General features: G+C 36.5%; 1 protein-coding gene across 1 annotated transcript in view; it reads right to left on the bottom strand.

Moving 5' to 3' along the window:
- The window catches only part of MIPEP (mitochondrial intermediate peptidase), a 72,692-nt gene that overhangs the window by 32,985 nt on the left and 26,445 nt on the right, over window positions 1-13,262 (bottom strand). The window contains exons 11-14 of the mRNA XM_017831584.1: window positions 10,393-10,546; window positions 9,366-9,443; window positions 8,153-8,357; window positions 4,516-4,625 (exon numbers count right to left, since the gene is read on the bottom strand). Coding sequence (XP_017687073.1) covers window positions 4,516-4,625; window positions 8,153-8,357; window positions 9,366-9,443; window positions 10,393-10,546 — 547 coding nt within the window. The remainder of the gene's footprint in view (window positions 1-4,515; window positions 4,626-8,152; window positions 8,358-9,365; window positions 9,444-10,392; window positions 10,547-13,262) is intronic.

Raw genomic sequence — 13,262 nt, 5'->3', positions numbered from 1 at the left:
GAATTAAAAAAAAATTCAGATAACAGAATTATTATACATTTTTAAAGAGGATGGTAATTACTAGAAGAGGCTGAGGATACAAAAAAACTTGATGGTAATAAAACCACATTTGAAGTACTTTGCATTGAGGAAGGAAATCTCATTTGTGGAGTAAAGCATTAAACAGTCAATTAAGATATCAGCAGTAATTTACATAGCAATAGAGAAATCACTGTGTCTCTGTTTTTCTATAAATTGATGTCATATTCCCTTATATGCCTGTTAAAAATGTTATTACTATCTTTAGAGATAAAGAACAGATTGGAGCAGTTAAAGCCCTCCCAGATCACTCTGTCTTAACCAAATGAATTAAATAGGGATAAAATAACTAGGACCTTGCTAAAATATTAAGAAAGGTACTACAAGTTGTACAATGTAATATGGATGCTCACTATTAAACCGGACTCTAAAATCATATCTATGCTTTTTATAGTGTGTTACAGTGTTTAAGAAATAATACAAGAAAGTCTATAGATATGGCAGAGCCATATGTTTAAATTCGGTGCAAATTATATGACTTCAAGACAAACAATGTTCACAGAATAAAAAATCCAGCTCAGAGAAATTACACATAAGTGAAGAAAATATTATGAATTAACTCTGTGGAATCTGGAATTTGAAGCAGGTAAGAAAAACTATCAAGTTGCATGGCTGTTTATGCAATACTTGCTAATGCTTTTAACCTCTTCTCCAAGTCAAAAGTTACCTGGGCCAAGAATGGTATAGAACAACATCCACTATTTTGCCTGTCATATATGTGCACAGCTTTTAAATTTCAACACACAAAAATGAATGAACAAACATGAAGCCTGTCCTGCAGTATATCCTTGTTGGGCCAATATTACCCTTCACAAATACAAAAAAAATTAGATTAAATTGAAAGAATGATAAAGAGATCACTTATTTTTCCCTGAAACACCTTTGGGATCTTAATACTTAAGATTTCAGGGAAACGAAATTTTACTCCAGAGAGTTTTTCAAAGATCACTACTGTTCTCTAAGGTCTGTTTCGGTGAATGTCATGCACACAGATATGCTGAGGTCTTGAACTCAAGAAGATGCACTGTTTCAGGCAATAGAAACTCTTCCTCCTTGCTTCATTACAATCTCACACAGCCCATTGATAAGCAGCTGAGTGAAGGAAAAAAAAAATCAGCATGAGTATTTTACTTATCCTAAAAGATGAGCTCTTGGATAAAACTAGAATGCAACAGTCATCCTCCTTCTAAAAGAAAGACAGCCTTCACAGAGCTTTGGCTACAACTCTATTAAATGAATAACCATTCAATTTTTTAAATCTAAATACTATATGCTTTACTTTGCCACTTTTCCATCCTTCTAAGTAATTTGAAGGTCTTGGAATGAATTTTTCAGCATGTTTTTCGTGGTAGCTAAAAGAACAGAATTCCCTGTGTCCCAAAGCACTCTTAACTCCTTACTGTTTTGTAGTAACTGCAATACATTACAATTGTTAACTATCTGTGGGCTTACTTTTGTAATCATGCTAATACAATACTGTCCTTGTAATTCCATCTCTGTGAAAAATGAACTCAGTTGAAATTTGAACAGCTGAAATGCTGGCCTTTGTTAAAGAGAGCCTCCAAAGACACACAAGCTTAAAATGATTTAGCTCAGACCCACCACATATCTGTGCACTTAACAAATAAAATTAAACAAACACAGTGGTACAGAATGGCACCCATGCACCAGATTGTCTGCTTAAGCAGTCCTCACTTCAGTATGGTTTGACTCATGAGCTTACCTGACTAATTCAACTTTAGTAACTAATTAACGCAGTCCTCTCTATTCCTTTTTTTTTATCTCAAGGATTTTCTGATTTATCTTTCAGATGGAAGGAAAAGTAGGCTTGCAACTTTCTTGAAACAAACATTTTTGTACTGGCCAGGTTTTACAACTAAATTCAAAAGACTTGCTCCTTTTGCCAGAAGAGCTTGCAAGCTTTGTCACTCCTCAGTACTTAACAACACAACCATCAAAAACGGACAGAAAGCAGACACAAGCTTTCTGTAAACTTCAAGATACTTTGGACCACATCCTCAAGATCTACATCTAAATGTTGAATGCATTCTCATCTTTGAAAGCCTGCCAACCAATTTTTTTCTGCAATGCTACTGAAATACAGTTTTCAACAGTCCACATGTTTTAATAACCAAAACACCTCTTCCCCCCCTCCTCTTCCCATAAGCATAAGCAACAATCCTAAGTGTGGATCATCAAGGATAAGTCCTTCTACAATTGGCTTTTATAGCAATGGCAATCATAAGCTCAGACTACACTAACAAGTTTCTCTGACATAATTCTGTTCAATAGGACTGTTAAAAATTACACAACCTGAAGTCTACCTGCAAAAACGTAGATGCAGCAATGCCAAAAGAAGGATGCTTTTTCAAATTATCTGCATGGCCTCTGCCACAGGCTGGGTCGGTAGAAAGCCTTCCTTCTGTCAACGTCCAGCAGAGCTACGTTGGTGTAGTTGTTGCAGAAAAGATCCTTCTCACACAGAAAAGCTCAGTCTCTTAATTCATAAGAAGAAACTCAGTGGAAATTCTCATACGAAACAACATTTGGATTAAATGGTTTTACAAATTTCACATTTTAAACTTTTTCATCCACCTTCCTTACTTCCCCTTGAAAAGGGGGTGAAGTGGACTAATTTTCTTTCAAATAACTAAAAAACTGGAGGGAAAAAACAAAGATTGAATTTCCTATTTGCATAACAAAAAAATTAATCAGGGAAAAAGCACAGAAAATAAGCCCTAAAAAGATCTCTGTGAAGTTGTAAGAAAGGTGGGATTTTCTACTCAAAGTACTTTGTAACATATACACAACAGATAAAAGTAATTAGTACAACAATCACTAAATTTCAAGAACAGAAAAGATTACTTCAATCTATTCATATTTAAATGGTAGACACAGAAATCTGATATTAGGTTCTTAAAATCAGCTTAGATGAACCAGTATAAGCAAAAGCAGATTTAAATATGTTGGATAATGGCTTAAAAATCCATTCCAAAATTTTCAAAAAGCAATTAAAAGGAAGCCATCTAAAGCCCTCAAAAGCCACAGAGCAGTTTCAGGCTCTTCTTCTCATCTTCCAGCATAATCCATTCTTGCCCCCTTCAAGACTGAATTTCTACATCAAACTTCTCTCAATTGCTCTCTGAAAGAGGAAGATTTCACCACCAATAAACAGAAGAAGTTTATGGAAATGCCAAATGGGACACAGCGTCTGGTTCTTAGCTTTTGCACTGAAACTAAACATGGTTTAGATTTGTTAAGTCGTTTTGAAAATATAAAGCCATAAATAATGTTCCACAAATCTCTTTCAGATGTTTTAGTGAAGCTCATTCTCTAAACTCATATGCAGTCAGATTAACTCCATGCTGTTTAAACACTACATGAACTTTACAGAGAACACCAGAAAGCAATATTTCAGTATGTGGACTCAAACATATAAATGATGAACACTCCTGATCTGGGTACGCTTAACTCCCAGGTTTCAACAAGATCAATGCAATCAATTCTACAGAAATGGTTGCTTTGTTGCAGAAAAAAAAATATTTACAGAGCAAATTTCTCAAACAGTATCCATTAAAATAGAAGTTAAGCAACATATTTTCCTAACTTTTCAATGGAGGCAAACATAATTCTACTTCCACAATACTGAAATACACTGAACGCTTAGTATTGGATAAAAAGCTTCAATGAAGTGTAACACACTACACAACTGAAGAGGCATTTTTGAAATGTCTGTACAAATACAAATAATTTTCTGCTGCCATATCTGAAAGCAATCACCAAAAGTCACCTTGTTCCAAAGAGCACTGTTCTTTAAACATTCCACAATACACAATAGCTTCTTGTAAAAAAGGCATCAGAGTTTTAATACAGAGATGCATTAAAAATGCATCTAACAGAATCTAACTAATCCTAATTTAATCCTAAATAGAGCAGTATGGTTTTCATCACAAACTATTTCAATCACCACCCCATATTGTGTTAAAAATGGGAGTTTTTAAACACTGCAGATCCTTTCCATTTTTGTCCATGATTTGGTACCTGAGCTTTATTTTAAGATAGACTTTAGAGAGTTCAGTGATTAATCCTATTTTTGTCATAACTTACCTGTAATTAAATTTAAATATTTCAAATAATTCACACAGAAGTTGTTCACCTACTACACTAGGTAAGAGAAAAAAGCCTGAAATTTTTAAGTATGTGATTTGAACCTTGGATATAAGAATCTGGTATTCTTTTGCAGATTACATTTATCTTTTCTGCAATGACAATACTTACATTTTTTTCTGAATAACTGAAATTATAATATTAAAATATTTTCTATCCATTGCTTATTTCTACTTTAAACATTATTGATAAATTACACATGAAAATATTATTCTTTTCCTAAATACATTAATTCCTATTTTCAATATTTTACACATTATATTTCCCTACCTGTCCTGTTTTATAATGCCTTGCAAACTGGTTAACCACTCGATAGTCATTTGCAAAGTACTCCATCAGAATTGAGGGAACTTCAGCAAAATCAGTAGGACATCTGGTCCCTAGAGGTAGAATAATTGTACATATTAGCATTTGCTATTTCCATTAACACAAATAGTTAACTCTCCCAAAAGGTTTTGCAACTTTCAGTTTGGACTTTTGGTGAACTTTAACGTTCTTTCATTTATTAAGTCAATATTTTATTTCCATTATTGTACATATTGCCAGAAAAGCTTCATTATAATCCTACACATTTTACTATAAATCACAAAGTAAAACAAAATATTTGAACAGCTGGGTGAGGCACCTTATAAAGCTCTGGATCACACCCTTTTTAAACTAAACCAGACTGTAGCCAAACTGGCCCTACATGAAACACCAAATCTATTTAAGTGTCCTAAACCTAAATTAAACTACAATGTAAATAAAACTCTGCCTTAATCCCATTCACAGTTACAATTTTTAGCTTCCATCTGTTTGCTGAGCTTACTTATGTTTTATATTAACCTCACTTTATAACACCAAGTCATTCATTCAAGGAACAATCTTGCAGACTGAAGACATGTTCTATGTAAGTGCAGTGAGGTAATATGTTAGTATTTTCAAATAGTACTTTCCCAAAAACTTTATTTACACTTATCTTTATCAGCACCTTACACAATGGAAGTTATTAAAAAGCATAACACATCACCAGATCAAAGTTTAATTTTTAACTTCTGTATTAAAGTCAGCAATGTAAAAGTTGTTGCTTTAATAATGGACCCACTGGGTTATTACCTCTATCCCTGTCTGCTAGAGACAATATCAACATTCAAAATCAGTCTTAAATCTATGTAAGCTTTTACTATTTTTTGAAGAATATTTTTTAAAATCACTCCTTTCATCTTCATAAACCCTTCTCTAATTTTTAATCTTAATTTATGTTTATATTCAATGTTTTCAGACAAATACTACTCTTTAGTATAAACAGCATTTGTCACACTGTTTTTTACCTCCTAAATTGAGAGAAACCATCTTCTAAGAGCCATCATTATTTGAAGGCAAGATAAAGTCTAAAAAACTATCCATTGCAGTTCTTCACTGTACTTGCTTCAGATTGAACTCACCTTCAGACTAGAGACACAAAAACTATGCCCAAGATTGCATGAGGTTTCAGCAGTATCTTTACCATTCTAACATGTACTGCTGTTACATACAGCCCCAATGGAATTTCAAATCACATTTGACTCTTTCACAGACACATTAGCTATATGCATGTGCACTATTCTGCATTACATAAAACTGTTCTTCTGTTTCTCCACTACTGCTGAAAAATCCAAGCATAAATTCTCTTTCTACTCTGCAAATGCATGATGTGCACTGTGTAGTTCTGAATTATATTTTACTTCTAAGACTTTAGGATCCAGTCATTCAGCTCTTATGCAATACCCCAATCCGTCTTTTGTGCCATCACATTTCATTAGTAGTCTTTTTTTGTTGTTGTTTGAAAATAATTTTTAAAAAGCCTAAAACAAGGCAGGTCCCAAGACAAAAGCCTGCAAAACTACACCAGTCTAGGTATTTATGCTTTCTCAGTGCTCCTTAACAAAGTAACATAATTCTTTTAATAACCATTGAAGAAACTCATGATTTATGTTATCTGAAAATCAGAAAGGTAAAAGGTTGGGCAGTTATCTGGGATAAGTTAGCCTTCCTGTAAAACAAATGTAGGTATTCTATACCGCATGATAAACTGAAATGGAATTCAAGGCTACATTTTGAAAAATCTTATACATATATATGCATGTAACAACCAATAAGTGCATATGGTAAAATGAAAGATTAGCTTAAAAAGAAGCACATCTTAAGTCAAAAACATATAGTATTATCCAAGTTTTGGGCCCACTGAGGGCAGGATGGGTTCCTGAATATTTGGGAATGTAATCAGAAAAAGAAGGTGGGAGAGAGCAGGAAAGATGTCAAATACTCATCTCATCTCAACTAGAATGTCAAATTTTTTGTTCTCACGATAGCCTGCAGTCATCCTGTTTCCATACTTTGCCACCCTAGTGTTTCATGAGAGGAGATGGCCCCTAACAGACATCCCTGGGACAAGCCCTTTGACTGCTAAGCATTCCAAATGCTAAAAAAAAAAAAAAAAAAAAAAAAAAAAAGATTCTCTCCAGAAACAACACCACTGACCTCCAATGCTGCTGTTGCAATGCTAGATCTCGTGTTAAATCCTCTGGGATACAGGACTGCCTGGAGCTAAGGCAACACTGAAACCATACACAGGGGCTCCTGGAAAGTCTGAGGCCTCAAAATTAGCCATTTCCTGCCCCTTTAAGACTTTGACATGCAGACACATGATTCAGCACAAGAGAACTCTAACCAAAGCAGTTACTTTGGGCATCTAAGTACTCCTGTAGGTCAAGATGAGCAAGGCTATATGAGTGGAAGCAGTGGGGGAGGGCCCTTAACTGTCCCAAGGACTACACAGAGCTTATACTGAAAGAGCGCATGTCCAGTAGAGACATACTCAGAAACAGCTCAGCATATTTTAGTTTTATGTGGAAGACTTAAAAAAAAGTATCTTTTGCCTCTGGGTGCAGAGGTAGGTATTGATAAAATATTAACTGTACCATGGACACCCCTTTGTATCATTAGCCTAATGTAAAAATAGTAAAACATTAAAAAAAATTCTTCAGACAAGGAAGCCGCAATCGCATCTGTTCAGTTGTGGGCTTTTTAATAAGTAAATGTCCACTGCACTTGGGATTTTCAGCACACTGTTACAGAAAAGAATATACCAAGCTGTCCACAGCCAAAAAAAGTAGCATGCCAAGCAGCCTTAGCCAGCATGTCTTGGACCCATTTGCCACAACTGCAGAAGGCTATAGAAGCCAGCAACCTGTCAGCCAATACACTTACTGCCACTACTTGAGAAAGGAGCCTAAATTAAAAAAGGCAATATTCCTTTCCTGTGCATCCAGTAAGCTGTGATTGCATATTCGTTTGTGTTCACTCATGTATGACTAAAAGGCCCACCAGTTAGTCATGCTTGCAAATACAGTATGATTTCAATGTATCAGTTTTGCTTTAATCAGAATCAACTAGAAAAGTCCTGGCTTTACAGATTTTTCTATATTGCCAGTGTATGCTCTTTGCAAGATCTAATTCACTAATTCTTCTTCATTCAATTTCCTAAATCATTTCCAACCCAGATACAACTTTAGTTTAATCTATTTTCAATCCTCCAAGTGTTCCAACAATTATAAACGCCACATAAGGCAAACTTGCAAGAGTGGGTACCAACAACAGAACAAAGATCAACAGTACATAAAGAAGAGGTGCAAATGCCTAGTTCTTATTAGAAGAAGAATAATATTCAAGAGTTGTTTGTTGATTTTAGATAATATCTGAGGACCTGACACTGCATTTTCAAGTCTTCAAAGGTGCAGAACTATCCGCATGACTCAACCATTGCTAGTTCGTACTCTTTTTTTTCTTGTTTTGTTCTGATTTTTTTTTTTAATCCACTCTTTTCTTCTGGAAATTAAACATTTAACTAAAACAAAACAAAAAAAAATCACTGTTAAAACATTCTTACCAGTGACATGCTGGTACCGAGTTCTTCCCAGCATAGAATGCATAGCATGTCCCATTTCATGGAAGAGATTCTCCATCATGCCAGGACTTAATAGTGTTGGTGCACCCCTTGCTGAATGGGGAAGGCTAAGCATAAGAACAACAACAGGTAGCTGGTACTCTCCGTTTTCCCTTAGCCTTCCTCCTCGAACTGTAAAGTGACAATCCTTTTCAAGATAAACGCAAACATATGGACAGCCAATGTCATTACATCAATGATATTAAAACAATTATTAAATTATTAAGTTAAACCTAAATTGTTAAGTCTAACCATATACTCAGTTACACAAGTAGAATTCAATGATCACTAAGAGCGTTGTTCAATAGCAGCTCATTGTTTCTCCATCTTTATTATTTGCTTCAAATTCATATGGAAATTACTTTATTCCATAAAGAAAACACCATGTTGCTCTTAGAAAATATTGTTTTTTAGAATTATCAAAACCTCTCAGTTTTTCTAAAAAAATATCACAAGCTCAAAGAAATTTACTGATGTGTCAAATCCATCATGTATAGATTAAGTTTTCCTCTCACTCTTCAGCAATAACTTCTTTATCTTAATACCACACAGCACTCCTATTGTGAAAAATTAGCAAAACAGAGCAGTACATTAAGCTAATGTAGATTTAAAATTTGTCCACTCATCACCTCACTAAAGGTGATAATTTGCAGATGCTTCTACTGAGTGAAGTGTGTATTGTAGTGCATCATATAGTAAGTATACTGGCATTAGATAGTGAGCAAGCCACAAGTTAGAACCACTTACAGTTTTAAGTAGAATTTTGAATAAAAATTAGTTTTCATTACGAGCTTTTACCTTTAGAGAGTGTAAATTTCAGATTGTTCCTACTTATGAACAGTAGACCAGAAAATAGGTGTTTAAATATCTACCATTTCTCTAAACAGAGTTCTGTGACATTTCATAGTGCCTGTTATTCTGTACCACAAAGAGTCTGAGTTCAGCCTACTGAGTGATGTTTTTTAAATGAACTGTTACTCACAAAAAAATATATTACCTAAAAGCACATTTCAAGCTACAGACTTTCCCTGTTTAAATTTAATTTATTTTAAATTGAGATAACTTTTACGAAAAACTTACACTGAACATAAATGGCACTAATGCTACACTCATTACTCAAATAAAACTCACACTGAAATCAGATAAAAAATGTTACCTGATGTGGTTTATCAGGTCGTTGAAAGAAGTCACAATAGATGTATCCTAGCAAACCTTCAGTTTCATGAACAACGGCCTGAAGAAAAAAAGTATCATTTCCACAGTGAAAGCACTGATAAGATGTGTAAGTTGAAGACACAATATTCTAATTCAAAGATTTAAAATAATTAAATGCCAAATGAACTGGGAATAAGTAATGTAAAATCAGTTGGTAATTTAAATTGAAAAAATTATATATAGAAAATTCACAGCTTGTCTCTCAAACTACAGACATTTCTGCATTTCACTCAAAACTAATCAGTCACAGATCAGTATTAAAAGTAGCCCTCAAATGTCAAACAGAAGCCGATTTACCATGGATATAAAAATAGAAAGAGTAAGGAGTAATTAAAATTGACCCACAGGATATAAAGAACAGCAGCTCTTGCTGGAGGCTGGAGGTGGAAAAGCAGTGGAGAAGATCTGGCAGTCAACAAATGTAGGGAAGACAACAGAGGAACCTGGGAACTTGATGAGCAAGTTATTGCCCAAGTTACTGCCCAAGTTTTTATTTCCACCCACCCCTAAAAAGAGGGCAGAAAAATAAAAGGCGTAAAAATCAATCACAAAGTAAAGATGACACACAGAGTTAAAAAAATGAGGCAAAGACACATGACTGCTAGGATCCACACCTACAGCATTCTAGTCATCTATGGTTATCTACAAATTGAAACTAAAAAAACTAGCAGGGCTCATTCAAAAGGACATCTTGAAAGGTACGGCAATAATCTCCAAACAGAAAAACTGCCTCTGATTCAGGCACCCTACACAGAGATATTGCGAAGTTCATAAAATACCAAACATACAAAAGACACTTAGAAAGTATAAAGCCCCTGAGGTCTAACTTGAACTAAAATTAGACAACTAGTTTGTCCTTTTGATAGGTACCCAAGTAATTTTAAAAAAAAATTTGACTTGGCTCACAGGAACACGCTGCCTTGTCTATCTTCCCTTTGGTTTCAGACGCTGGGAACAAGAATACTTACCAACTTCCGAACATCTTCAGACCAAATCTCTCCTCTCTTTGTCTGCTCAGCATAAAGGGAGATTCCTAACAGCTGACTGAACAAAGAGTTCAAACCTTCCATGCATGCCCCAAGAGAGAAAAATGGACAGTACAAGCCAGGATCAATGTTGTACCTAAGGAAATACAAGAATCCCAAATCAGTCAGTTAGCAGAGCTACATAAACTACCATTTTCACCTTCAAGCCACAGGATGTGACAAAATACACTTATTCAGCCCCAAAGCCCTTACTAGGCATGCTTTATTTTTCAAATAGTGAAACTAAGTCACAGGCTAGTTATGGCACAGCACTTAAATCACAGTAACGTGATTTTTCTTATACTCAAATTTGGACACCAAATTCAACAGATGTTGACTATCATTTTCAGAAATGTGGTGAACATGTAGCTAAACAGACCATGGCAATACAATGGGTGGCCAAGCTGTGGCTTTTGATCCACAAGAGGCCACTGGCACTCAAGTGCCTTTCCCATGCCAAGGCTGCACTGTGTGATTGATCAGAAAAACAAGCTGGTTTTGGCTGTGGTGTAAGCCAAATCCTCAGCTAGGGCAGGAAACCAACTGGTAAGCACTGCTGACTCTGCAGTCCTGTCTTTCACTATTTCTTTCAGCAATAGAAACACTAAGGAGACACAATCACCTCCCATGCACAAATCACACCCCAAGCTCTGGGGACTCTCTTGAACCATGTAGAAAGTATCTTGCAGCTTTGGGCCACATGAAGATTTTAGTATGTGACATGGATTTCAAACATGGCCAAGCTTCCTGAGCCTGTCCTCAACCAACTATGTTCAAGACACTGGAGCACAGAAGACAATCATAGGAAGGAAGACACCATACATCTGCATGCACACATATAAACTGAGAATGAACAAAAAGTAGTTCAGAGATGTATGCAACCTATAAGTGGGCTCAAACTTCCTGAGACTCTGACTCTAAAAAGTAAACACACTACAAGTGTATCAAGCAGACAAATGCTTTGTAAACTTACACCTTTCACAAGCTGCTCGGGACCACACAACTCCTTGGAGGCAACAGCAAAATCAAAACTGGAATCTGCTTGCTGTGCATCCACTGCAAATGGCAAAAATTTTCTTGTCTCCTCATTTCACATACAAAGTCCAAGTGTTATTTACACCATTTTCTGGAGTCTAAGACTAAAGACTGTTTAACTCTAGAGAATCACAGTCACTCCCTTCTATCTTCTTTCACGCTCTTGTGCTTTTGCTTCTTAGCTTCTTTGCTTCTAGCATCAGCTAGATTACAATAGCTGGACACCAAAGACGAGAAGCATGCTGTTTTATGGCCTATGATCAAAAGACTTATCGACCAGCTGTGAAAGAGCTAGCTAGTCCCTATTCACTCACCTAGCCTTCCTTCCTTCCCACTTCCACACAGAGACGACCTAAAAATGAAGCCCACTGGGGATACTGCATTTGCCAATGTGCTGCTTACAACTGCAGCTACAATTCACTACTCAGCTTCACTGCACTGCGAGGCACAGCAGGGTGGAGTTACTCCTCTAAGCCACAGACATGTTAAGGTACAAGATTTTGCTTATTTTCACACTACAAATGCAAGAAGCTAAAGCCAGTGTATTCCATTCTACTTTACTAGAACATAGAAAATAAAGCAGATTTTGCCTCTACTATACTGACACACTTCTAGATGCATAGCAACACTTGAATTCACACTTTGCATGCTTCCATACACACGTTTTCCTTCTTACTCAGAAAGTCATTACATCAAAAGAACCAGAAGCATGATACAAATCAGTTTAGATCAAATTAGATTAAAAGACTGTAAGCAAGTCTCTAAAAGAAAGCAGAAGAGATGAGTTCATTTCCATATAAGCCACAGACATTTGGAGTACAGAGGACACTGATTCACACACAGAGCCCCCCCAGAAGTACAGAATTACAGGGTATGTGCTGAATATCTGGAGAATTTTTAAGTCAGCAAGTCCTCAGTATTGCAGCTCCTTCAAGAGTGGCGTTTTTTTGAAAACTTTAGCAGATAAATGTCTCCAGACTCTTACAGAATCACCCTCTGATCACTTTCTGCCCAGATTGTTACATGAAAACTTAAACCCACCACTAAGTGCTTCAGCCCTCCTGATTCTACTCTGAAGCTCTCCCTGCATACAGACTACAAGACCTGCAAAAATGACCCTTCTTTTAGCAGCAAATCATAAGAACTTCCATAATAGTCTAGGACTGCTTTTTGTCACATAGCAGTATGATGATCAGCACAAAGGTTGGAGGCCAGTAACCAGCAGTACACTCCAGGGGCCAGTACTGGGTCCAGTCCTGTCTAGTCATTGGCAGATGACACCAAACTGGGTGTCAATCAAACTGTCCACCAAATTGGCTGATATATCAGAGGCTCATGGTGCCATCCAGTGGGATCTTGACAGCTTGGATAAATGCGCTGACAGGAATGTCCTGAAGTTCAAAAGAAGTACAAAGTCCTGCACCTGGGAAGGAACAACCCCCGGCACCAGTATATGCTGGGGGACATCCAGCAAGAAAGCAGTTTTGCAGAAAATGTCTTGGGCATCCTCATGGACACCAAGTTGAACATAAGCCAGCAATGGTTCCTTGCCACAAAGAATGGTATCCTGGGTGCATTAGGAAGTGCACGGCCAGCAGGTCTAGGGAGGTGATCCTTCTGCTCTACTCAGCACTGGTCAGGCTGGAGTGCTGTGTCCAGTGCTGGTCTCCTCAGTACAAGAGAGACACGGACATGTACAAGAGAGAATGCAACAAAGGCCCACTGAGATGACTGAGGGCCTGGTGTGTCTCTCCTATGAGGAAAGGCTAAAAGATCTG

The sequence above is a fragment of the Lepidothrix coronata genome, unplaced genomic scaffold (genome assembly GCF_001604755.1).
Source record: "Lepidothrix coronata isolate B3197 unplaced genomic scaffold, Lepidothrix_coronata-1.0 Scaffold193, whole genome shotgun sequence".
Classification (NCBI taxonomy): Eukaryota; Metazoa; Chordata; class Aves; order Passeriformes; family Pipridae; genus Lepidothrix; species Lepidothrix coronata.
Note: the sequence above shows the minus strand (reverse complement) of the source record. Positions and strands in the feature narration are given on the sequence as shown.